Consider the following 27,043-nt stretch of genomic DNA (forward strand, 5'->3'; position numbering starts at 1 on the left):
AGAGCCAACATTTACGTTACAAAAACGAGGCTTCTTGATAAAAGAGTAATCATCAAAAACATAACGGATAAAACATAAGGAATCCCAAGCTCAAAAAGGGTTCACCATCAAACCAAACCCCATTTAATCTAGATATAGTTCTAAAAGTAAAATCCATTGTAGAAGCATCATTTAGGTTTAAAGTGAAGCTTGCGATAGACACGGGTTCGCACCCATAACATCTAGGGCCCAATGTATCGCACACTTCGTCCAAGCCGCGTAGGAATATCATCGACAACATACATTCCCACTTTCTAATTCTCTGCTTCAAATCCAAAGGAAGGTAGTGCATTTATGGGACGTTGATACCCTATCTCTCTAAGAGAGACATGACCCTGTCCTGCTGCCTCGTCCAACTCTAATGCAACATGATAGTATCCTATGAGTCCTAAATAGCATGTGGACTCATATAGACCTACCAAGAGATGGGTTGGATAATAGTGTTTTCTACAAAGAAGAAAGAATATGTTAAGAAAAATCCAAACCTATTGCAAGACATAACAAATATTGATTCAAAAGTCATATCTTATGACATCAAAGTCTTCTAAGATATGGACAACATCATTTGCAGGTATAGATCCCCTCCAAAAAAGTGGATCTATGCTTTATACAACATGGTTAGTATGCTTTACTCATTCAAACATTGAAAACATGTGAAGCTCAACTTTTTTGTAAAGTTTCAATTAATTACCTCGAATATATTCAGATACCCTATCCATTGTGTATTTGATTGTAGATCGACTTGCCATCTATAAACAATAACAAAAAGTACGATTAATATAAATCTTCACTTAACAAAAAGTTAATACAAAGAGTAATGCATGGATGAAAGATAATATGATACCTTAAACATTACTGACCTCTAGCACTTCTTTGTAGACAATGTTTGGGTTGCAAGCCATTGGATTTGCATTTGAATTTGCTATCGATGTTTGACTACCATCTATCAAAATTTTTATGGCAGTAGAAGAACGCACGCGGGACATTGCTACATAGAGCTGACCATGAGTAAAAACTGGTGTAGCAAGGTATAAACCTACGAATCCAAGTGTTTGGCCTTGTGCCTTGTTGATTGTCATTCCGAATGCAAGTCTCACAAGAAATTGTCTTCGCTTCATTTCAAAAGGTAATCCTTGAGAACCTCCTATGATAAAGTCGATCCTTGGTATGAACACATTGTCTCCAACATGAGAACCTGTGATTACTTCCACCTCAATGACCCTGTGATAAAAATGCTTACATATCAATCTTGTCTCATTGCATAAACCACACCTTGGATCCAGGTTGTGAAGGAGCATGATTGGAGCATTCTCTTTCAGGTGCAAGCAATGTGGTGGGAAGCCACCACCAAGATCCAATGAGTTTAAAAACTCTATTGGATATAATCCACCATCACAATCTGATGTACAAAGAGAATCTACACTCAAGTATTTTTTGTCAAGTCCTCTCATTTTACGCATAGCAAGTCATTGATTATAGCAACATCCTTATTGCGTGGTGCAAGAATACCTCTGTCCCTAAAGAAGCTTGCATGTCTTTGGACATTTTGTAAGTCACCATATATATTGTGAATTAGGCCTTGAACATTGTTATCTTCGAGTATCATACTACTTGGAAATGCTACAGTATCAAGTAAATCCCCATGACATACATTCACATTGCCAATGTCTAGTACCCATTTTGCAAAGTCTCTCTCAACCAAGTCATTGGAACAATGAAGTACAAGCATATTCTCTATTAGCTTCAGAGTCTTCACATGTTTCCACACATAAGATCGGCACAGGGAGACATCCACAATATCTGCTCAACTTCCTTTGGGCACAACTAGTAAAATTTTTCTAAAATCACCCCCAAGGAGAAACACCTTTCCCCCAAACAATGCATCACTTTGCATAACATCTCTCGATGTCCTCTCCAAGGCCTCAAAAGCATAACGATGGACCATGGGAGCCTCATCCCAGATGATCAATGATGCTAATCTCAAAAGCTCTGCAAGTTGACTATTTACTTTGATGTTGCATGTTGATTCGGAATGCACTTCTATCGGTATCTTAAATCTCGAATGTGTTGTACGTCCATTGCTAAGAAGTAAAGCTGCAATTTTCGAGGATGCACGTGCCAAAGCCACATTCTGTTGACCACGTACACGACAAAGTAGTGCATTATAGAGATAAGTCTTCCCAGTCCCACCGGGTCCATCCAAGAAAAAAATTGTCCCATTTGATGAGGCAACTACTTGCATGATTTCATTATAAGCAGCTCTTTGTCCACAATTCAAAGATGCTTCCATACGAATGGCTAAATTCATTTGCTCGTTTGCATTGAACATCCTCTCTTCTGCTATCAAACCACTCCCACATCCAGATAATACAGGACGGTCTACTTCGGGCATCCGAGAGTAGTCACAAAGTCGTTTTCCATATGATTGAAGCAAAGACTCCAAGTTACATAATGCTTGATTCTTAGCTATCTCATGACATACACCCTCATCACTTGTACATTCATGCAAAGCATAAACATAATCCTCAAAAAGCTCCATGGAGAATCGGTGCCACAATGTACCTAGACATAATGGCTCACAAAATACCAAGATCACAACAAATAGTTGTCGTAATTGCAAGCCGGTACTTGTACATGATGCCTCTTGCAAACACATAAACCATTCATCATCATTTTGTAGCAAACCCCTGGCACTGCAAGCTTCCTTGAAAGTGGCATAGGTTTGTCCATTGAAAGTGCAAAGCTCCTCAAATGATTACAACCCTTGCATATGGTAAGCAGCATACCCGAATAATAAAGATCACCAGCATTGGGAACAAGATTGTACATTCTCCCGATAGTATCACCTCTTTGCCTATGTGACCACACTTTATTAGTGGGGTTCCAAACCCATTCGGAGGGAAAATCTATATATAATAAATCATTTGCTTCTGGATATTGTTGATTCGCCACAAACCACTCTGTAAGTGTTGTCTTCCTATTATCATCATTATTCACCAGATTGGATATGTCAGGAGAGTCTCCAAAAGAAACCATATTCTGTTGCGGGAGATGCACTTGCAAATGCAATATATCAGGCTTTTCCTCATGCAATGAGAATCCAAAAATTCTCCAAATTGCCTCTGATGCGGATACATAACGTGCATCTAAATAACTCTTGATTTCATCAAGAACACCTTCTCCATCTTGGAGCACAACTGTTGCCCTATCATGTCCTTTGTACACATACTTATAGAGATACTTCACTGCCGATATGGTCGAGCATATCTCTACATTGATGTGAGCTTTATACCTTAGAGACAAAATGGATTATAGGGAACAATCCATCTATTATCAAGCCTCTCTTGCTTTTGAACCACATATTGACCATCATCTTGCCGCATATACCTTGGATATCCATCACCATCAACAGAAGTAGATTCCCCGGGAGATTCACTCTATATACAAAACGGGATGCCACCTGTGAGCGGACAACTTTGATAAAACCCCTATATATGACTCATATTAGGGAATATGACCCCCCTTTCTACGGTTATACGACAATAAATGAAGAAAACTATCATACCCCTATCTTACATATAAAATTTAGGTCTCACATGATCTAACTGAGTAAAACTAGTCAAAGAGTTACTCACTTTTCTCACTTCTTCTCCCCCCATAAATATATAACCCCTCTCCCTTATTTTTAAGCTTGGGAGATAAATTATTGGGGGTCTACCCATAACTTATAAGCTTATGTGACTTGTAAAAAAACAACCCCTCCCCTGCACTTACGTGGTGCGGTAAGTCTTCCTTGGTGAATCCCCGGGATTTGAATCTACATCTTCGATCTACCATGCATGGAGCATTTGGATCCAATGCACCACACGGACCATGAACATTGCAACGACTCACAACATCATACAAGTCAGGAAATCAATTTTTACCTGGAAGCTCAGCACAAACCATTCTATTGTAATGCCACATCTCCGTTGGCTTATATTCGAATGCATGAATCCGTAAGATATGAGCATGGGGAAGACCTCTCTTCTGAAATTCTATCACACAAACATGTCCGACAACCTTTCCAAAGATAGCCCTTTTAAGAAGCAAGTCCATCAAATCTTTGAATTTATGATAAAAGACACGCGTAGTCAAGTCAGGACGTTCATAAACAGTCTGCCCTGGCAATAAAGCATCTTCTATTTCCTTCCACCTTGGTGGTTGCATGTGAAAGTTATGAATAGATCAGGCTTTCCTCTCTTACATACAATTGCCATAGAATCTTGATAGAGTTGATGCAGGTACCAAGGTGCCCCCACAAAAAATGAAGGCAATACAGTTCTTCTTCCAACATTAACTCCCATGACCCCTTGCGCACTGTCATTGGAAGCAACCATGTCTGCAAGGCCTTGATACACTTCTGCACGAATTGATCTCTGATTGTTTCTAAACCATAATAACCTTGACTCCTCCATAGTACTCTAGGCATCAACAATGTACTCCTTCAACAATCGTCCTCCACGTAAAAGGCAGTTTGTGGTGTCACTCCTAATCTGTAACCTAAAAGTGTAGTATTGTTTTTGTGTAACAAATTGCTGCTCATTGTGAGTTTGTGGTATATATGGATGCCACCCATCCTCTCCATTAGGAAACAATAGAACATATAGTAAAGGCATATATGATCGATGTAGGTTGGAGATCCTTTTAAGCCCCCCATCATGATACTGCAATACAATATCACGATGGCCAATGTTGCTCTCATCTCCTTGCCCTGGCATAATTGCTGCAACCTCAAATCCATGTGGGGCTAAATATTGCCAACCGTTTGTACGCTTTTCAGTAATGACCATCTTCATGTTTGGGATTCCTTCATTCCCCATTATTGTAGCAGCAGACTGAAAGGCATTTGCATATAGGTTAACATGATGCATCATAGTTTGCAAACTTTGCAAGGAATCTCTATCTAAATCTCGCACATGATGCAATCTATTGTTGAGTTCATTCTTTGTATCAAAAAAGTACAATTGTGCAAAGCGATGGATCTAATCCACTCTTTTGCTAGGTGTCATGGGCCCAATATTATGGTAGATGGCAGCGTGAACTTTAAATGTGTATACACCTCTCCCTTGCGTAAGTTGCTCATCAACATGAGCACCCAAAGAAGCAAAAGCCAATACATTATTATATGCTCTGATGTGTTTTAAGAAATTTTTTGCTCTTGATAGTAGCACCTTGCATCAATTCTTTGAGCTCCATTGGCGGATCACTCAAAGGAAGCAATTTGACTTTTCATGATAAGCAACAATACTTACCTATAAATGTGCGTATAGACCTACCTTCAACCTTCCAAGCACATGCACCACAAAAGGAGCACACAAAATTTAAGCCACCCAAGTTGTGGACCAAGTGGTAGAGGGCAAGCATAGAGTCATGCTTCAAGATTTTTGCATTTGGATAAATGCAATGAATAGATAGACAATAATGCTCAATTTTAGAGAATCCTCCTTCGTAAAAAACAATGCAAGTGAAAGGACAAAGGGGACTAGAACATGCTCATCACCACCCAACCATGTCCTATATAGGCCCTTGACCTTCTACATATAGGGACCCCCTTGATTGCATGTCCGTCCTGGCCCTTGACCGTGACTGGTCCTACCATTGTCCTGACATTACTCCCCCCTTGGAGAAGCGTTTTCGTCCACGAAAACACAAGTGATGGTATCTTCATAAGAACACTAATGTTTTCTGCCGTAACATCCCTCATGGATCCAACAGCTCATTTGAGTGGAACCCGGTTCAGTAGGAGGTTCAATGAAACCAAGAGTAACATCTTGATTTTCTACATTGTTGTCCATTTGTAACCATCTGATGGTACTGGTTCCTATCCAAACATAGTGTGTAGACTCCATTTAGAACGCTCATGAGCATGGTAAACGAGTTTATCACAACACAGGTGTATCCAAAAGAGTACCTCTTGTCACTTTCCATGAAAGTAACTTGCTGACATAACTCATCAGCCAAGTTTAAGTCCTTGAATTGTTCCCAATTTTCATCATCAGTAAACAACCCCACCCTAACGAGTGTTCAAGGTTGAGAACCTGAGTTATACATGAAGAGACTACACCTAGTCACAAACACACTTTAACTTATAGTAAGCAAACTATAAGTAGAGCAATAAATGCTTACTAATTGGATCACTTGGTGCTAACATACGCACTTTGCATATCCTTCAGCACCAGATTACACTTTGTAATTTGCCTATCCCCTTGGATGACTACAGTACTGAGGTGTGTTTCCTCATGATTTACAGACAGTCGTCCCAAATGACTGGTAAAATGGGAATCACAATATCATGTAACATTGTTGAGGAATCAATAATGTCCGGAATAACCATCGTGGTTAACTTGAGAAATCCACAAACACCCAAACCGAGCCATGACCTCTATTGGGGATTAGTAGACCCAAAAGTAGTCTCATGGAGCTACTGCACATAGAGTGCAAAAATGCTTCCTAAGCAACAACTTGAGGAATATGCATGCCATTCCAAATCAGCCTTTGCTAAACACTAGGGCCCATAACACCTAGTGTTCATGCATTTGGCAAAAAATAGATCCAAACTTGTATATCATGGTGATCTTTGGCAATACTTATGGCAAATGTGATGCACCTAGCACACATTAAAAAGGAATGTAAATAGTTCTGAAAAGAAACTAAATACTTTCAGTTGCAACCTTGTGCAAGCCTTGCTAAAACTTCTAAACCATAATAGAAGGTGAAACATTGATCACTTCTAGGTACAGACAATGAAACTTTTTCATTAACAACTTATAGCATTGCTATATGTATAAACAACCATCTGTAGTGTTGTTTAGCACTACTTATAGCTGAACAAGTCATTCTAAGTATCCAAAATTTTTGGCCACTGAGATTGCTCCTGATACGTCATGCTGAAAATGGGCTAGAAAACAGATGTGACCAGCACCTAGGGACTTTGTCGTGACACATATTTGAAATAGGGGGCACCAGTGTCAGTCCCAAAGACTCATATTCGCCACATGTGGAATATGTCTCAACTAAAGATGTCTGAAAAAGAACATCCTTCAAGTACAGAGATGTACTTGTGTGTGGAGGTAACTCTAAACACTCTGCGAGACAAGAGTGAGAGGACCCTCATTCATTGCTCCACACTGGCTAAACCAAACTCCTTGAGTTTGTAGACCATGTTGTATCCCATGTGACAACATGTGCCAAATCGAATCCGACAAGTGGATTCATAACAGCATAATGTACATTGGACACTATGGCCCAAAATACTTGTTTCGACATGCCCTTGGCATGGTCCTGGGGATTTTGAACCGAAAGTTCAGTTACCCGTATTCAAATGCACAGGAGTACGTCTCCCATGTGTGAAAAAACCAAGCAAAATTGTACTGGAAACCCTGGGTATTGCCTTCGCAATCCAAACCCATTGGGTAGAATATATGTAGTGAACCCCTTGGTAAGACCCTTTGTAGAATCTACTCAACTAGCAGGTAACGGTAACCAACATAGTTAACCGTGTACAGAATGATTGGAATCAACTTAAAAAGTTCAATTTGTTCGCTACCCCATGGTAGATGACTGGCTTCTTTCCTTGAAAGTAGAATTGGGATAGATCAAACTATGATCCTCAATGCCTATGGGGAGATGTAGCAATCACCCACTGGGTCTTACCCCAAAACAGTATGTCCATAGATAATCCGTAGTGCTATAGAGGGAGCTGGAGATCCACACAAGTGAAATGCCTAGCTCTTATGGACAGCCATGCTATCTCAACCTATTGCTGCATCTATACTCCGTGGTAGAGATCAACTGATGGGAGTTTAAGGTTATCAAAAACTCAACTCGAGCGTCGCACTGAAAACATGTAGTGCAAAATGACACACTAAACATCTGTAATGACAAGACTCTTGCTTGTCAATTAACGTCAACGTGTACTCCACTGGGTAGCGCTGCTCGATCTTGAGAACAATCGTCCAAGGAATACCAACAATTGGGTCTTACCCTAGATTAAACAATGGCTCTTAGCCAGTGTGTGTGGATCATAGCCCTCATGGCAATTCAATCGTCAAACCGATGAAGACTAATGTGGATGGCATCTTGCCCAATTTCTAGCTGAGAGTTAGAGCACCTTGGCTCAGGAGGACTCACCAGTGAAACATGTAGCAAAAGCTTCTTAGAAAGGGTGCATTATTCTGAGAGAGAGAGAGAGAGAGAGAGAGAGAGAGAGAGAGAGAGAGAGAGAGAGAGAGAGAGGGAGGGAGAGAGAGAGAGAGCATGCTGGGCTAAGGAACTTTCCTTAAGTTACTGCCTTGTATGTACTGCGCCCATGCTTGTGTGATCTTATGCATAGCGTGCAGCTTATCCTATAAGCCTGCAACAATCTAACTGGATAATGCTCACATAGAGAGAGGTAACACAAGTCACATCTTGCCTCACTATCGTGTAGGGGATCATGACTGAACGAAAATGACTGAACAATGGCTCATTGCCTATGAATGAAGTCTTAAGTCTTAGATTTGGATTCCTTGTAGTGTGGTTGTGTATTGACAACAACCAAAAAGCATGTTGAAACTTAGAAAGCATGTTGAAAGAATCTAGAAGTTTCCTCGTCCTTGACAGAGTGTCTGGTGTTATAGTGGAAGCGTAATTTATGAGGTAGTGGAGTTGAGTCAACTTGACCAATATGCCGTGCATGCGAAATTGTAAGCCCTTGGCTACTATGATGGCCTCAAGCGTGAGAGTCGAAGCCGTAAGTGCCTTGCACAGTCTGCATTGGTAGTGATGCATCATAACGTGATGTCACCACACAGAAAAGGGGAACAAATTTCTACCCTTGATACCAAATCCATAGGCCGTGCTTCATGCGAAATTGGCAAAGCACTTTGCTTTACACAACCGTCAATATTTTCCAACTGAAAGTGTAAACATGGAAAAATAAACAAAACTGAAATGGTCTAACCTGGTCATCCCGCTGTAACCAGTTGTCTGGAGATGTCGGAAGAAAAACTTGCTCCAATGTATATCATAACCATCTCTGTTGCACGAGAGAAAGTTGGCCTGAAATATCCTGCAGGCATATGGAGAAATGCCCCAAAGGCGTGTGCTCATAGCATACCCCAAACGGAAAAAATCTCAATGTGAGAGTCATAAAGTGAAGCCTTGCTTCACATAAATATGTTTGTGCTGAGAGCCAACGGATGTGGCGGTAGATATCATAAAAAAAAAGAGTTGATCGTGTCGAGCAATTTCAATTGAAATTAACCAGTATTGTGTGGTAAGCATCCTCCATCAGCGTGTAGAAACAGTGACTAGGAGTCGGCCATGCCGAGCAACTTACCCCTTGCATCAAGTCAAGCAACAGAATGTGTCTACCTCCTTGAGAGACCCAAACACTGCAAATTTGGTGTGCATTGGCATCTAATTAAACTGTTGTCGAACTGTGCGTCAATTCAAGGCGGTATAGACTCAAGCCATGCGTGAGGGTAATTGACATTGTTCCTATGTCAACAATGTATGCCAGTAACACCATAGTAGATGCATACATTCAACAAATACTTATCATTTTCAAAGTCAATACAAGCCGTGCTTGTCTGCAATCTTCAAAAGTTTAATGCGGCATGTCATGCATTAAACAAATTGTGCAAATGATAAGAATATCGTGGACGCATAAACCGTATGCCTTGCTGTAAAAACCTTCAAGCCATGCTTGAAAATCCAATACACCCATTGGGCGACAACCACAGCACAAATTGGCATTCGCAAACCCAATAAAGTGCACATGATTTCTTAACCAAATCAACAGTAAAGTGTAAAATGACAAACGAGTACCTAAAAGTTTGTCAGATTTCTAGTATGCTTGGCAGTATGCCGAAAGACCTCCAACAAGTAGCAATTCCGCCTAAATTCTGATTGCGCTATTCCTTGGATAACCATAACTGGAAATTTTCGTCCACATGTCGACTCTTGCACATCGAACCGCTATAGCTTGCCGATTGTAAGTGATTATGGCGCCATGCGAGCCATGTATACTTTTGGTCGAGCTTGGCACATTTTGTTATCAGCTTTGCTTCCTTATTCAATCTATAGGCCTCTCGATCCTTGGTGTCCTTAGTCTGACCATGGTCGAAGAACCCTAAAGCCTTGCTTTGCAACACATGCATGGCTTGTTTCTCGTTTCTTGTATGCATCTTGCATGATCCTCAATCTTGAATCGAAAAAAATGGTGCATGTCGAAACTAAGGACGTCAAAGCTATGAAATTGTGAGAGATTCGCATCATGCCGAGTGCTTGCCCATGCGCAATTTGATGCTTTGCTGATTCTGGCTATGGTGTCCACAACATGCCTCACACACCCTCCTTGCCGCCCTTGCATGCATGTCATGGCAACTCCGACATGGGGCTTGGGCCTTAGTAAGGAAGGGTGCCCCAATCTTTGGGCGCCTGCGTGTGTACCCCCCAAATAACAAAGAGAGAAAAAAAAAACGATGGCGATGGCGTTTTCTGCAGCGCTGTCGAGAGCAGGGAAGGCGGTCGGTCTTCTGCAGTGCTTTGTTGCGCCCGCCCCAGTGACAGGATCTCCTCAGCTTGGCCGTGCGCTCCTGTCAAGCTCTACAACGCTTGCTTTGGAGCCGGTCGACACCCCACCTCCCATCGCTTCAAGGGGTCCTACACACGCTTGGTGTCGAACCCACTTCCTGCTTAGGTACCGTGCATGCTATGGCTTGCATGAGCGTGCATGTCTTGCTTCTCTAAAGAAGAGAGAGAGAGAGAGAAGAAGAAGACCCGGAGAGCGCACAGCCATGCCTCAGCTGAAGTCGATCGATCGAGAGAGAGAGAGAGAGAGAGAGAGAGAGAGAGAACACAACCACCATTGGTATGCTCCCTCTATTTGGTTCGAAGCTTTTTAAGGCCACCATTGGTATGCTCTGTGTGTGTGTATAGTTCGAAGCTTTTTAAGGCCAGCAGCTTGCAAAACTTGCACGTACGCCATGGCACTACATCTTGAAGCTCAAGGTCAGCAACGTCCTGACCGCTTGCAGAACTTAATTGGGGGATGTCGTTTGCACATATTGGCAGCATTTGTAATGTTGTGTGTGTGTGTGTGTGTGTGTGTGTGTGTGTGAGAGAGAGAGAGAGAGAGAGAGAGAGAGAGAGAGAGAGGGAGAGAGCTGCTGAGAGAGATGGATTCCTAGCCCTAGAAGCAGTTGCAGATGGAAATGAACCACCACAATCAAAGGCAAGCATCATTATCTAAAGGCTGCAGGGCAATTGAAGTTGCAGCACAGCAGGTTTGGGTTTTCGTCGGGTTGTCTGCAGGGCTGTGCTTGAGCGGGTGGACACACCATGTTGCAGCTCCTTCTCACTTGCTTGTTGAGCAACATGGCTAGCTGGAGGGCGACGATGGAGATGGCTTGCAACACGCAACTCATCATTAGCAACACCGACACGGGCGACGATTGAGATGGCTTGGAGCAGTGGCTTTAGGCTACGCAGCTGCTCATCAGCCTTGTGTGCGGCCGCAAGCGCAATGCCTCCGCCATGCTTTTTGCCCGTGCATGATGCATAGATCGCTTCAGTCGGTTGTCCTCACTCAAAAGCGGGTAGAGGTAACACAGTTGCTAAGCCAATTAGCCGGTGTGTGTGTGTGTGTGTGTGTGTGTGTGAGAGAGAGAGAGAGAGAGAGAGAGAGAGAGAGAGAGAGAGAGTCACCAGAGGCGTAATCATGGCATGCAGCTGCACGCGGATGCAGTCTATGATGGCCTTGTGAGAATGCATTGCTGGTGGCTTTTGATAGATGCTCCGAGGAGGAGTTGATGGTGCTTACACAAAGGTCAGGCAGAAGGACATGCTGCATGGTTAGCAGCATGCGAAGCAAGGACATGAAGCGGCGAGAGAGAGAGAGAGAGAGAGAGAGAGAGAGAGAGAGAGAGAGTAAAAAAACACAGAGTTTCAATAAGCTGTCGTTCATAGAGCGTAATATAGAAGAGAGAGAGAGAGAGAGAGAGAGAGAGAGAGAGACAGAGAGAGAGAGTGAGAGAGAGAGAGAGAGAGAGAGAGAGAGAGAGAGAGAGAGAGAGAGATACCTTCGATGAATACCAACCAAAAGTAGCGTAAGATTCTCCAGAAGCACTTTTAATGTAGAATTTTGTGGTGAGGTGAAGCGACACTAATGGCTGTTACTTCCTTGCGAGGTGAGGAAAAGTGGGGTTAAAAAAATCATTAGCTGTTCGGACCAAGCAAGGCCAGACTTGGAAAATGCTACCATGTGTCAAGGCTTGTCATCGGAATTGCACTCTCCTTCATAAAGAGTATAGATATAAGAGTATAACTATTGTGCTTCTTTAGCTTCATTTGTAAAGTGTAGAAGTAAGAGGGAGAGGGAGAGGATGAAAGTGAGTAGAAGTAAGAGTAATCAAGGTAAAAGCAAAAGAGGAAGGAAAACGGTATGACACATCATAATCATATAATATGAATTTTATAATGTGAAAATTGTTTCTAAAATTCTTTGTTAGTTGCATTATAATTTAATTAGTGGAATGGTGTAATGTCTTGCCTATTTACACCTTGCTTCAAATTGCTGGTGCATGTGTTTCCATTTGGAGACAATCCTCTCTTTGGATTCACTCTAAAGAACTCCAATCTTGTTAATTTTTCTCTGAGCATGAGTAATTCCTTAAATCAATGCAATTCGATAGATTGCACCATGGACAATCCGAAAGGCATATCTTGCACCCATTAAAGCAAACAGACACCACAATTTGCATATATGTTAACCAAAGTATTATCCAGCATAATTGTTTGTCTTTTCAACAACTTTCGATGAAAAAATACATGAATTTGTTTCCTAGTATCAAATTCTTTCAAAATGCAAGCAAATGTGACCAAATCATCGTTAAGTAGATTGTTTTGTTTTTAACATCCACTTCTTAGAGTGCTTTGCTATTTGTATTTGTATTAAATTGAAGTGAAGCCGGATTGGTTGAAGTAAAGAGCATGACTAAAATTGCTTCTCAATAGTATTATCTCTCTTACCTAATCTCACTCATTAGGGAAAATATGAACCCCAAAAGGGCCCTTTAGCTTAAGGGGTGATTAAGCATGGATCAATAGGAAGAGGGTGGTGGCCACAACTATACCCTCTAAAAGGTAGGGTAGTAGGGGGCCTATTTTTTCCTCGCGGAGGGGGCTTCTTATTTGTCTATCAACGCTTGAGAGTGAGACAGAGAGAACGACACACACACACACACACACACACACACACAAAGCGATCGCCATGGCAGCACATGCTAACGCATCCTCCTCCGACGCTGCAGCAGCGGCATCGGAAGAGCCACACCTCCCCCTTTCGCAGTTTCTTCTTTTCCTAGAGGACACCGAATATGTTGGACACAATGATCTTCACGGCTTCTTCACCCTCACAATGGATTTACAAAAAACCATGCAACTCGACAATGACACTTTTCATGAAATCATAGAGTATATGCATGTGCATATACTCAAGTATGATGTGAACTTTGAAGTCAATGCCATGTTGTGGTTGCCATGTGATCTGCTTCGCTACATCCACAACGGAGACACTGCATTTTCAAAGAGACTATCCCGCTTTGAGGCGATTGCAAAAGAGGCGAACCACTTCCACCAACTAACAAAGGAAGTTGCAGACTCCTTCAAGAAGCGCAAAATTGGGCAATCGTTCTTGTTCAACATTGCCACTCTCTTCTTCTTTGTCAATGAGGAGCCCTCCTTGGAGGAGATGGAGATCCTGCATCTGGCAATGGGTGGGGTGCTTCCGGATCATAAAGATCCCAAGCCCGCCCCTATAGATGTCCAGTGAAATGCCACATTTGAGATAACATGCAAGCTCCTGCTTGGATGACGTTCCCTACATTTATCATTGGCATGAGGTAGCAAACAAGAGGATCATTGTTAGTAGTGCTATAGCCTGGTCTATTGTATTTCCCTACTTGTGGTTTGTAAACTTTTTATCCTTTTTTGTAGTAGTAGGAAGAAGTAGCTTTCAATTTTCAGCCTCCATCTTCTGGTTGTGTTTTAGTTATTCACCTACAGAAAATTATCTATATCACATACATTCAAAAGGTATCAAAAAACCCTATACTAACATGTTATGAGGTAATAAAAAAACACTTTCTCATAAGAAATTTATAGTATTTTCCAAAAATTCAATCATAAAAATCCCTTTGTAAATGACACGTCCACAGTGAGCGAAGACTGCAAGCCATTGAATATCTCCACGGCTTGGAAGGGGCAGTTACAGTGAGAGAAAAGATTGTTGGCACCTCTTAGGTGCCTAACCCCGAGAGTTGTGACCTTGCTGCAATTCTTGAAGTGGAGATTAGCCGTCTTAGCAACATAATTATAGAAGATTAAGCGTATTATTCTTGCACGATCTGGAAAAGGCTTTTGGTGTCCGACTAGATGAGTGTCTTAGCCTTATATGCATCAAGATGGAGTTCCCCCTTGATCCTACACCAGAAGCTACATATGACAAGTTGCTTCCATTGGGGGACTATGTTGCTGACAGAATTGCACTAGTGACAGCAGATATTCTCATTGCAGAGTAGAGTCAAGTCAGAGACGAGGAGTTTGTTGCAACATAGGCTAGGGTTGTTGCCAACCAAACTCCTATCTGCCCCAACTTGCCTGGTTCATGGAGCCCCCACAAAGTTGATTAGAGAAAATCCTCTATCAACCTTGAAGCCACACCAACTATGGATAATGAGGATAAGCAACAAGAGGTAATAATAAGCATCTTGTATGTTGATAATTCTACCTTTCTTCTTTTCTTTTGGTTAATTCCATTTTTGTAAGATGTTTAGGACATGTACCTGTGGGCTAGCCGAAAGGGGGGGGGGGGGGGGGGGGGGGGAGCGCACGGTGTTTGGGCCTCAGGCAACCCTTGAACACTACATTGGAAAACTACCAATGCAAGATGTGTGCATTATATACAAGGATTTCTCCCCCAATGTCCATTTTGTTTTGTGGGTGCTTAAGGCCGCAAGTAAACTCCTATGCTTAGCCACCATCCCTCAAACAGCCCATGCAATTACTCTTGTGAAAAAATCACTTGCAATTGCCACTTTTGGCATTGGTTTTTGCGGCAAGGTCATGACATGCATAGCACTTAGTCAAGACGTGGGGGTTGATAGTGCCCAAGCTATAGCTACCTCTGTGCTTACATCCATCCTACCCAATGCTGCAGAACGTCGTAGAGAGATCACAAAGCGCCTCCTATCAAAAGATAGTTAAGCCGGATGTACAAGATTTTTAAATAAAAATTATCTCTCTTGTCCATGATCTTTAGTAAAGTTCAATTTACTGATTTGATCATGTTCAATGACCATGAAATTTGTGAAAACTTTATCATTTGTGATATGTATTAACTATTTGAATGTTAATTTTGTACATTAAAAAAAATTTGTCCTAAGATTGGCATATAAATTACAATTCTGTACTGGAGGTGCCCTGAATGTGGCATTTTGGGCCAAATTGGATGTGTCCACAAGGCAACGAGAAAATGCCCTGCAAGCCTCAGCTGTCTAGCAAATTCTCGTTGCCTTGTGGACACATCCAATTTGGCGCAAATAGCCATATTCTGGCAAATGCAGGGCAAAGTTTGTACCTAATGGACAATTTCAAGCCAGTCGTGATTTTTTTTTAGCCTTAGTTGCCATCATGTAAGATATGCAGGCCATCTGGAGAACCTTTTGTACAATTGATTATCATCTCACCTTCAACCATTTAACAAAATAAATGTAGACAAATATACACATTAAATAGAGCCACAAGACATGATTGTATTTATCGCAAAGTGCAAATACATTGAGTTCCCAAGAAAACTTGAATCTAGTACTCCTTCGGTGTGTGCAAATTGTACACCATCAAAGACATCTCATTTTTTCCAGACCACATTACATATGTGGAAAAATGTTACAAGGGAGGGACTGAGACAAAATTTGACAGCTTTCAGACAGAGAAAAGAATGCAAACGCTTCACCCCTCCATTGTAAGGTGCATTGGGTTTACTACCGAATCTCCTTGGATCACGATATTCCCATACTACAATGGGGTTACCATGGGCGACATGATGTGTCGCTTACCATTCGCTCAGGGATTGTTCAGACGACACATGCACATGGTACAACACGGCTGGAGGTCATTGCCTGTAGCAAATCTTCCTGTAAGCGAGAAAGACACGGTGCGGATCAAAGTAGTGATCCAGCAGATGCCAGCCGTTTGTCATGCCTTAATCAACGGTGTTGCAGCTGTCCACTCGGCCGGTATAGTGCACAGTGACCTACACCCGTTCAACGTAATGTTGGACTTTACTCGCGCCAATAAACCCCGCGTCGGTATCATTGATTGGGGTATGATACTGAGAACACCGGCTAAGCGCGCAACAAATAATTATCTGCATCCAAGCGCACAGTCAGACGAAGGTTTTGGATGCACAGAGAGCAGGGAATGCCGAGATGGCTAAGCGACCGTGGATTGCTCCTGAACTATACGATCCATGGTGCACATATGCATACACAAAAGCGAGCGACATTTATGCATTGGGCTACCTATTCGACATGCTGGAAGATTTTTGGAGTGTAGCCAGAAAAGTTTATTTTCCAGAAGAAGTTTTTCACCACCTGGATGAAGATGTTATGAGGGCTACTCGAATTAAAGTAGATTGTTGGATGAGGCTAAAAGAGCGGGAACAAAGAAGGAATGCTTCTAACGTGTTGATATTTTTCAAAGAACATTTAAAGACAGACCCTAACCCTGTCCAACGTCCCCTTGTTGAACTTGCACCATCATTTTATCCGACTTAAACATTTCTATGATATACATATGTCTTGTCCAAGGTATTCTATTTTTTTATTGAAGTGTATAATCTGCATTGAAGTGGTTCACCTAATTGAGTTAATTATCTTTAGTCATTCCAAATTTTTCATTTAACTGTCAGTATTTCAAATTTGCCTTGTGGTTCAATTAGTCGCATTTGTTGTGGTTTGATTTACTGGATTCTATAGCCACCCAGACACCCCAACCCTCACAAGTCCGGATGGAGAAAAGCATTCACCGCTTAAGCCAAGACGTTTAAGCCAAGACGTTCAAAATCTGACACAGCGAGTGAATCCAACATCTGTACAAAGGGACACACATCAGCCACCTTGTCCTGCATCTAGATTTGGTCCCCTCGTCTACTTCAGATGCATCCTCTTCTTCCCAATGTCCAGTTTGCTACAAGAATTTTGATGGATGGAGTGGATATTATACATTGACATGCGGCCATTATAATCACTTCGTTTGTCTCATTCGTTTAATGCAAAATAGTAGCCGATGCGCAATCTGTTCACAAGATATTCCACAAGGAATATATATCATGTTTGGCATGGCAAATGAGTATAAATTCAAGCAAGCCCCCCTAGCACAATTAGAAATCTGCTCTTTTGCCATTACATGTACAAAATCATTCGCAAAAGGACTTTCTTTTAATCTAAATGCACTCATTTCTTTGATGCAATCAATTCGGTCCTGAACGTTGGAGTAAAACGTGTTGACAACGTGATAGAAATCGCTTACCACCTTTGTATTGGACATCAGATCTAAATTCCAATACTTTGGATCGAGCATGTAAGCAACGCTATGGAGTGGACTATGAGTGCTCTTCCATCTTGCATGAAAAACTTAGCCAAATTTTTTTGCTGTTTGCCAGAGAATGGTAATCGCTACTCCTTCTCTACTACAGACTCTTTCAGCTCTTCAGGATTTTCAAGACTCTGTTAGACTGACCACCATGTCATCCATACTTTGCCCAAGTTTGGCGTCCTTTGATCAAGATTGTGGATCGCGAACATAACGGGCATCATTACATGGTATGCATCCATTACACTCCTCCACCAAGCAGCCTTGTTTACATTGCCACGTAGACATGTAATCTTATCTTTCACTTTTTCTTTCTATTCAAGCTGCCATTCATCAAAGGCCGCACAATTGAACGTGTCAATTACAACGCATTTATTACGGAGAAGTGATTCCAAGGTATAAAAGTGTGTGCAGAACCGAGTTTTAGCAGGAAGTTTCAACATCACTGACATGCGCATCCTATACAAATCGAGCACTCTTTGTCGTTTCAAGATAAATTTCACAACCTGATGTGCTGTATCAATTATTTTGGCAAACCATGTGGTTTTTTCGCTAGTGTACCAATCTTTCAACACCGAGTATAAGCTGTGCGTACTACAACCATTGGAAAAAATGCGTGGAAAGCACTTCTTTATTAATTTACTGGCGTTTTTACAATTCTTTGCGTTGTCCATGACTATCTAAATGACATGTTCAACACCAATTTCTTTAATTACATTAATCAAGACCTCAGAAATGTACTTAATTGCACTGAAAATTATCAATCACTTTTATAAACGTTTCTCCCCTTGGACAAACTAGCATTACATTAATCAACGGTCTTCTCTAAACATTTGACCAACCATCACTCACATCGTACATCCTGAAGAGAAATATTCCCAAGTATTATTTTTACAACACGCTCTTTGACTTGGATGTAACATTTGTCCAAGAGAACATTTCTTATCGTGTGATCAAAAGGAGCTGAAAATCCTGGACCAAACTCACCGGTTTTCTTCCAAGCAGCCTTCCAATGATTGCTGTCTACCATGACCAAAGCACTTCCAGTAAAGAATATTGCTTTGGAGAGTGCAATTTGTGCTTCTTCTAGAGACTGCACTCGAAAGCTTTGATGTAATGATTTTTGACGCATTTGACAAAGTCCACCTTCATTGTGACGTTTAAAAGGAACATTGCCTGGAATTTCCTCTCCTTGTGCAGGTTGTTCTCCAAGGTTTGTTGGCATCACTACAGGATCTACTCAGGGATGGAAAGACCACAACCAGTGTTGGGTCAACAACCTCTGGCTCAGGGATTTGTAGCTGCATGTTCCAAAACTGAGATCAAACATAAAATGGTAGCTCAAATCTATAGCTTCAAACAGAAACAATGTGAGTGTATTAGGGATTGTGCAACTAGGATGAAGAAATACATTGCAAGATGCCTAGAATCCAAAATACTAGCAGAAGAAAGATTAGTGTCATTGTTTCTAGAAGGATTGCTAAACAAAGAACTTCATGCTATACTGTATAGCAAGAAGCATACTACCCTAGAAGAGTGTGTATCATATGCTATTGACTTGGGAGACAATTGTGATATTTTTAATGAAGGATAAAATAGCATCCACAAAACCAACACAAGTGGGAACAGCTGCTGCAACACCACTTATAGCCATAGAAGACATGCTCAAAAGGATGGACAAAATGATGAATAATATGCAAAAAGCTCCTATGAGAGGACATGTGCAAGGGATACCTCAACAAGGACAACCAATTAGGCCGCATAAATGGTGTGCTATTGAGGATAAATGGACAAACCATGAAACCAATGAGTGCTAGTACCGACCAAAGTACGATGGAAATGTTCAATATGTGCCTATGAGACCACAAGGACAACCAATGTACGGATATCAGCCTAATATGGCCCCAACACAAAGACCACCGATGGGTATGGAAAGACCACAACCAGTGTTGGGTCAACAACCTCCATTTCCTGGACATAAAGCAGTGCATGTAAAGTACATGCATTCAAAAGGAGTCATAGATGAACAAGCACTAGTGCATGTTACACCTTATGTTGAGGCTAGTCCATCTACAGTAATGGTAGAAGGAGAGTGATATAATTCACATCCACCATCAATGGAAGAGCCTGTGACTTATGCTACACCAGAGCTTATATTGATGTAGTTTGTAGCTAATCAAGGTGTTAGACCTCCAATGGTAAGACCCATGATTAAGCCAAAGCTTGGAAATTGCCATAATGGTGGTGCAGATGATCATTGGAAAAATGAATGCCCAGAACCTGACAAGAACATTAAGCTAGTTGAAGCTTTTTGTACACAATGTTGCAAGAAGGGTGGACGCTTCCCTGAAGACTGTCCAAAAAATCTGTTAAACAAGGAAAAAGCAGTGGTGAATATAGTCCAAGTGATACCTAGTGGCTCTTCGAAAAGTGAACCTATTGTTCCAATCAAGGTGATCACTAGAGCCCAAGCTATGAAGAAACATAAGTCCTCTGATGAATCAGAGAATACTAAAAATTCATCTCAAAAGACCAAGAAAAGAAGACATCAAAGACATGAGATGAGAAAACAGAAACAAAAGGAGGGAATTGAGGAAAAATCCAAAAAGCTATTCCAAGAAAAAAATGAAAGAAACTAAGAGTGAAATCAAGGAAACCACAATAAATCTGGAGGATCGATTTTTATAGACAGAATTTTTGAGCCAATCAATGCAGCCTTGGAAGCTTTCCAAGCAGGCCAAAATATGGAAAACAAATGGAAAAACTATCCTTCTCTAGATATGGAAGCAGCTAAGCTTGAAGCTTATCAAAATTTGGTAAGAAGTACTCAATAAATGCTGGAAAAACAAAAACCCAAGCTTGAGAGTATAGAAAAACCTGAGGAGCTTGTGGTAGAAACCAATAAAGAGAAATCTAAAGTGGTGGTAGAACCCCACCTTGAAACTAAAGAGCTAAAACTCATAGTGCCTGACAGTGAAGATGCTTTAGATGGAATTCCGTTTGTGGAGGAGGACTGGCCAGGACATTTATGGGAAAAAGTGAGAGAGATTAATGATGGGAGCATAGCTTTAAAATCAAATCCCATAGAGGAAGTCTGTTTAGACAATTTACCTCATGATATGGACATTGATATACAATCCTTGTATGGTGATTGCGATTTTGAAGCATCAAGAATGTCTAAGCCATTGACTCTAAAAACACTACCCTCTTACTTAGGAGACAACAAAGATGAGTCCATAGTGTGCAAAACCACTCAGTAGTTAAAAAGAGCGGAACAGACCTTGGAGGTAGAGAACATCCATTCAATCATGTCAACACCCATTCAATGTACTCTTACCTTCAGAATTGTTACAAATCAGACCATATTTATGAAATGATTTACAAAAAACTCTAGAGAAGGTGGGAATAATAGAGCTAATCGCAAAAAAATTGGGTAAATTGAAACTTGAAATGGATAACAAAGAGATTAGATCTATCCCTATGAACAAAGTTGGAGAATACTACGAAGGGGAAGAAGGAAACACAACCCTTTTGGTGAGAAACCATGGAAATACTGGACAGTGGGGTTGGCATAGCCATAGCCACAAAAGCAGCATGGGAATCATGGGGAAAAGTAGCCATTATACAAATTCGAATGGAATGACAATTGGCAGACGGACACATAGAAAAACCCCTAGAACTATTTGAAAAAGTGATAGTTAGTTCCTATGGAATTGATTATCAACATACTTCTGCGATAGTGGACTTTGGAAAGAAACTTAATTATGAAATCATCTTGGGAAGTCCATTCATGCGGCAAGTATAGCTCATGTTAGGGAAACAATTACCTATACTTGAAGCAAGTGGGATCAATCACAAGGGTTAATTTGAAAGATTACACTTATAGAGATGTAATGAAAACACCCATTCAAGAATTTGACTCAGCCTCTTTAGCTGAATCAAAGCTTCCATCTTGGTTAAACAAAGACACACCTATTTGGATGTGGGGCCTCAAAAAATTGGAGTTTAAACGAAAAGAATGTATCTTAGAAAGGGATTGCACAGATGAATCATATATACCTGAACCCTTGCCGGAGCATTTGTTTGAGCCATTTAAATGGACTCAAATTTTGTCAACGATGGATGTGTGTGTGAATACGTCTATGCCGCCTACTCAATTTTGCATGAGGACGGTTATGACATAATTCCCATACAAATGATCTCAACCCTTCAAATTGAAGATGAAGTTCAAGAACCCAAGGACTTACTGAAAGCTCAATAAGTCTTTTCAGACCTCTATTATGATGCTATTGATGAGTTTGAAGAACATTCAACTACATCCGATGATTCTGGATCAGAAAAAGAACTTGTGAGAGCCCAACAAATCCTAAAAGGAGGAGAGGAAAAGTTTTTTGACTTTCGAAACCAAAAAACAAGAAGACAGAAATGATATAAAGAAAAAGAGAAACAAAAAACTTGAAATCTAGACCTATGCCATTAGTTTCTAGCAGAACACAGCTTTTGATGCAGATAGATGCACATGATTGTGTTAAAGACAAAATCACGTGTAGATATCCTTCAAACAACAAGCAAGGAACATCAAAAACATCAAGGAAAATGAGAAACAAAACTCAATCAAAACCTGAGCACCAGGATGATGAATCATCCATGACATGGGTTGAACGAAAGAAAAAATATCAAGAGTTGAAGAAAACTCTAAAGGAGGTGTACACCACTGAAATGGAAACAACCGAGGAAGAGAAGAAAGATGTATGAGTGTTCCACCATTACAAGAAATATACTCTCCAAGACCAAAAGATCATAGTGAAACATCCTGTAAGGAAACTAAGAAAGCAAGGTGAGTCATATGAAGGACCTGAAAATGCAAAGAAAATAGATTATGCAAACCAAGAGAAGAGCCCATACCTGCCTACATTGCGAACGACTTGACTGAAGAAGAAGAAGAGCTTTTGCTAAGATTACTGAAAGAATACCAAGATATCTTTGCTTGGTCTTATAAAGATCTCAAGGGTGTTTATCCAAAAATTTATCAACATACCATATCTATGAGAGATGATGCAAAACCAAATAGACAACAACCATATACTTATAGTGAAACATTTACCAAAAAGATCAAAGAAGAGAAAGAGAAGCTCAAGGAAACCAAATTCATTTAACACACACATTGGGTGTCTCCAAGTGTGGTGGTACCCAAGGAAAACGAAAAAGTAAGAGTATGTGTCAATCTCAAAAAAGTGAATGCAGCCACCATTAGAGATAACTACCCTCTTTCAATCATCGAGCATGTTTTAGAACAAGTTGCAAGAAAAGAAGATTAAAGCTTTTTAGACGGATTTTTGGGGTACAATCAACCTTTGGTTGATCCAAAAGATCAGCATAAAACTACCTTTACAATTGAGTGGGGTATTTTTGCCTATAGGGTTATTCTTTTTGGGCTAACTAATGCTCTTGTCACCTTTCAAAGATTGACGAGCCATGCTTTCAAAGAATATCTTAGGAATTTCTTGGAAGTATATATGGATGATTTATGTCTACATTCATCGATCCAAGCTAATCATTTTGAACATCTCAAAAAGGTATTCAAAAAATGTAGACGTTATAGGATTTGCTTAAATCCTGAAAAGTGCACATTTATGGGCATACAAGAAAAAATTCTTGGACATATAGTATCTAAAAACAACATAGTAGATATGGATAAAATTTATATATGTTATTGTTGAATTGCCTAGACCGACAACAGTTAAAGGGGTTCAGGCTTTCACGGGACATTGTGGATATTATAGACGATTCATTTATATGTATGCTATAATTACAAAACCCATGTATGGCCTGATTACACTCTTTGTATGGTCTGAGATGAGTGTGAAGAATCCTTCATGAAGCTTAAACAAGCTCTCACTATAGCCCCAATATTGAAAGCACCAGATTGAAATAAGATATTCCATGTACATGTTGATGCTTCCATTTTTTCCATTGGTTGTATATTAGCTCAACCAGGAGACGAAAAAATTGATTTTCCCATTTCCTATGCTGGTAGACAACTGAAGGTGGTAGAAAAAAACTATACAACCACCGGAAGAGAAGGATTGGGGACGATATAAGCCGTAAAAAAGTTTAGACATTACTATTAGCCAACAAATTTGTGTTCTTTGTGGACCACCAAGCTTTATTGTATTTGGTCAACAAGCCATGCAACACAGGGAGAATAGTGAGATGGTTCATCATTCTTTTGGAATTTGATTTCACCATAGTTGTAAAAAAAGACACTACACACCAAAGACCAGATCATTTATGAAGGATTATTTCAGGAGAACCACCAAAAGAGGTAGACGATGATCTACCAGATGCATACCCGTTCTCTGTGGAAATGATACCCCGTTGGTCAAAAAATATGGTTTCATTGATGACTATAGCTCAAGTGGATTCTCAAACATCACTTCCTATTACACAAGGATTAATCGGACAATCAGCTATGTATCAATTACTAGCTGGAAGGCTATACAAAATAAATAAAGATGGAATATTGCTTTTGTGTATTAATCATGAGGAGAAAACCCAATACCTAAATCAGACACACATTACCATAGTAGGAATTCACTATGCAGAAGACCAAACTATGCAATGGATCCTGAGACTTGGAGTATTTTGGCCAACCATGAGGAGTGATGTTCATTCATTTGTGAAAGACTGTCTTCAATGTCAGAAACAAACACCCATATCTCATGTGACATTATTTCAAATCTCCCTCATTCTTAAGTGGAGTAACTATATAGTTACTTACTTATCAAGCAAAACATTTCCGAAGAATATGAGTAAACGCCGCCAAAGAGCTATTGAAATTGAAGCAAGAGACTATGCTCTTATTGGAAACCAATTGTATTGGAGAGGAAAGGATCAACATTTACGTCTCTGTGCAAATGAAAATGAATATATACCCACTCTAGAACAAGCACACGGATTGCATACCATGCCATTGGGATGGCTGATAACTTGCCGCCAGCCCCAGATCAGAACACATGGATAATCACAGAAAGAGCTCAGCCCTCTCCATGAGCCACTAGATCAAAGAAGAAAGGGATTTATAAATCAGATGAAGTCCATAGAAGTGAAGAAAGTTCGGATAATGAAGAAAAAAGGGAAAGGAGAGAAGAGATGAAAAGAAAGGCAGTGGCCGCCCATCAAGAAGAACCTCCACAAAAGAAGGCAAGATTTGAAAGAGAAAAGAAAGGCAGTGGCCGCCCATCAAGAAGAACCTCCATAAAAGAAGGCAAGGTTTGAAAGAGAAAATGAAGTGTATGAACGAACTTGACAAGCTATAGGCCAGACTCCAAATCTATGGAATCCAAGGGTCTTAGAACCAAAAACCCTGATAAAGAAGAAGATCCAAGATGATCCAAAAGACATGTTAGAAAGGATGTATGCGGAAGCTGAAGCCCTAAAAGATACAAGAGGCATTAGCTGAAGCTCATAGAAAAGCCAGTGAAGAGTCAAATGCTCAACAACCACAACAAGCAAAAGTTGGAAAACCAACTGACACACAACAGGAACGGGAGGAGATGTCTCCAAGACCATCCTCACCCAATACGGAACAAGGGGATCAGCCTTTTCCTAGTCCACCAATCTCTTCAAACACAAACCATCAGATGAATGCAGGGAAATAAAAGGAGATGGGTTACAGAAAGAGAAGGAAGCCAATCAAGAAGAGGCACTCGAACATGTGATTGATACGCTCCAAGAACTCGAACATGTGATTGATACGCTCCAGGACGAGCTTGAAGACAGAATGAATATCATTGAAAATCTTCAAGGCCAAATCAAAGTGCTCAAGAGCGAAGCAAAACAACATCAACACGTTAAGGAAAAACAACAAAAGGAAATGGAAGAGCTAGGGGAACTCCTCATGTAGTTATCAGATGCCTGTAAAAGCAAGGAGCAACAACTAACTGAAGTGGCAAATGAACTTATGAGCACTACTCAGTCACTGACAAAAGCTCCAGGTACAATTGAATGTAGCAAATGCTTCTTTGCAATACTCAGAGCAGAGAATCAATGACCAAGTGAAATTTCTAAAGCAAATAAGGGAAAACCCAGCAGTAGCTTCACTCAAGGGGATTGATGACCCCGTTTAGAAATCTTTAGAAAAGAAAAACAAAGAATTGGAACTTGAGTTGAAGCTGGAACAAGAACAAAGAAGGGACCTTGCCCTAGTGTGCATGCAAAGGGAAGAGCAGTTGCTTAAAGAATCAAAGAAAGCCAATCAATTGCTAAGAGAAGGGAATGTGGAAACTTAGGAGGAGGCATGTATATCTGAACAGTTGAATCTAGAGATACCATCAACCTCCTTTGCAGAAATAGAAACACAACCAATTGAAGGGTAGACAGAAAGTTTTCAATTTCAGGTACTAATCACAGATAAGAAACAAGTACCCATGTTCCAGCTCTCTAAAGCTGAAGAGTATGCACTTAAAGAGTAGATTGTTCAAGAAGTGGATGCTGAATGGAAAGTGGCTATGGATTGAGAGATGAGAGTCCTTCACTCTGTCAATGTAACTCAGCTCACTCCCAATCAGTGGCATCAACAGTCGCTACCTTATCCACATGGAGGAAAAATTGGCTCAACAAGAACTCAAGGTATTTCATATTGTTTACAAGGGCACCGGCATCAATTCAAAAGGGCCCAACAAACAAGGGTAAGGACATGGCAAGCACATGGCAAACACATGAAGCAAGGGTAAGGATATGACAAGCACATGAAGCACGAAAAAAGAAAAGGCCGAATTAACTTAATTACCCAAAACTGCCAGCTCTAGAGCAAGAACCGACAACTGAAGAATACATGGTGAAAACCCTAACGGGCGCCATGAACTTCTTCAAGAGCCTCCCTGACCTCTCATGTGCAATGCTTTTTAAAATTTACAAAATGCTGTTCACATGTATCCAAGTTTTTCATGAGCCTGAATAAGCAGGAGCCCCATGAATGTCCTTTTTAAAAGGTAACCAAGGCATATGCTATGATTTAAGTGGTCAACCTTCAGAAGATGTTCTTTAGGCTTCTATGCCAGATGCATGTTCTTTCCATCGAGCAATATGTTGGCATTCGAAGAAGCTTTTTACACAAGGACCTTCACATGGCGTATAAAGATTTTCGAACGAGTGATCAATAATTTAGCTTCAAGGTTCGTCGGATATTCAGCCATTGAACTAAAGAATAAAGTTACTATTCAGTTTTTTCAAGTCCTTGAGAAAGAACGACACATACGATATCAAAAAGCTCTTCAAGCACTTAAAGACTGCCTCCCCAACTGTCAACCAAAAGACTACTGCA

General features: G+C 40.7%; 2 protein-coding genes across 2 annotated transcripts; both read right to left on the reverse strand.

Moving 5' to 3' along the window:
- Positions 1-507: 507 nt before the first annotated feature.
- On the reverse strand, positions 508-4,496 carry LOC147434537 (uncharacterized). The gene is made up of 9 exons (XM_086489644.1): positions 4,327-4,496; positions 3,966-4,234; positions 2,700-3,308; positions 1,904-2,601; positions 1,549-1,789; positions 1,312-1,456; positions 900-1,260; positions 731-788; positions 508-524 (listed from the first exon to the last, which is right to left on the reverse strand). The coding sequence occupies exons 1-9, from the start codon at positions 4,494-4,496 to the stop codon at positions 508-510; spliced, it is 2,568 nt and encodes an 855-aa protein (XP_086345770.1).
- Positions 4,497-4,502: 6 nt separating this feature from the next.
- LOC147434538 (uncharacterized) lies at positions 4,503-4,901 on the reverse strand. Its single transcript, XM_086489645.1, has one exon. It carries the CDS (start codon positions 4,899-4,901, stop codon positions 4,503-4,505), a length of 399 nt encoding a protein of 132 aa, XP_086345771.1.
- Between the last annotated feature and the right edge of the window lie 22,142 nt (positions 4,902-27,043).

The sequence above is a fragment of the Adiantum capillus-veneris genome, chromosome 19, assembly GCF_014529385.1.
Source record: "Adiantum capillus-veneris isolate H3 chromosome 19, ASM1452938v2, whole genome shotgun sequence".
NCBI classification, from domain to species: Eukaryota; Viridiplantae; Streptophyta; class Polypodiopsida; order Polypodiales; family Pteridaceae; genus Adiantum; species Adiantum capillus-veneris.

Excerpts from the sequence above, each read along its gene's own strand:
- LOC147434537 (XM_086489644.1), bottom strand. The coding sequence starts at position 4,496 with ATGGAGGAGTCAAGGTTATTATGGTTTAGAAACAATCAGAGATCAATT. Across the intron at positions 1,261-1,311 it reads CTTCACAACCTGGATCCAAG|GGTCATTGAGGTGGAAGTAA; the intron begins GTGTGGTTTATG and ends TTTTTATCACAG. Across the intron at positions 789-899 it reads TCTACAAAGAAGTGCTAGAG|ATGGCAAGTCGATCTACAAT; the intron begins GTCAGTAATGTT and ends TATTGTTTATAG.
- LOC147434538 (XM_086489645.1), bottom strand. The coding sequence starts at position 4,901 with ATGGGGAATGAAGGAATCCCAAACATGAAGATGGTCATTACTGAAAAG.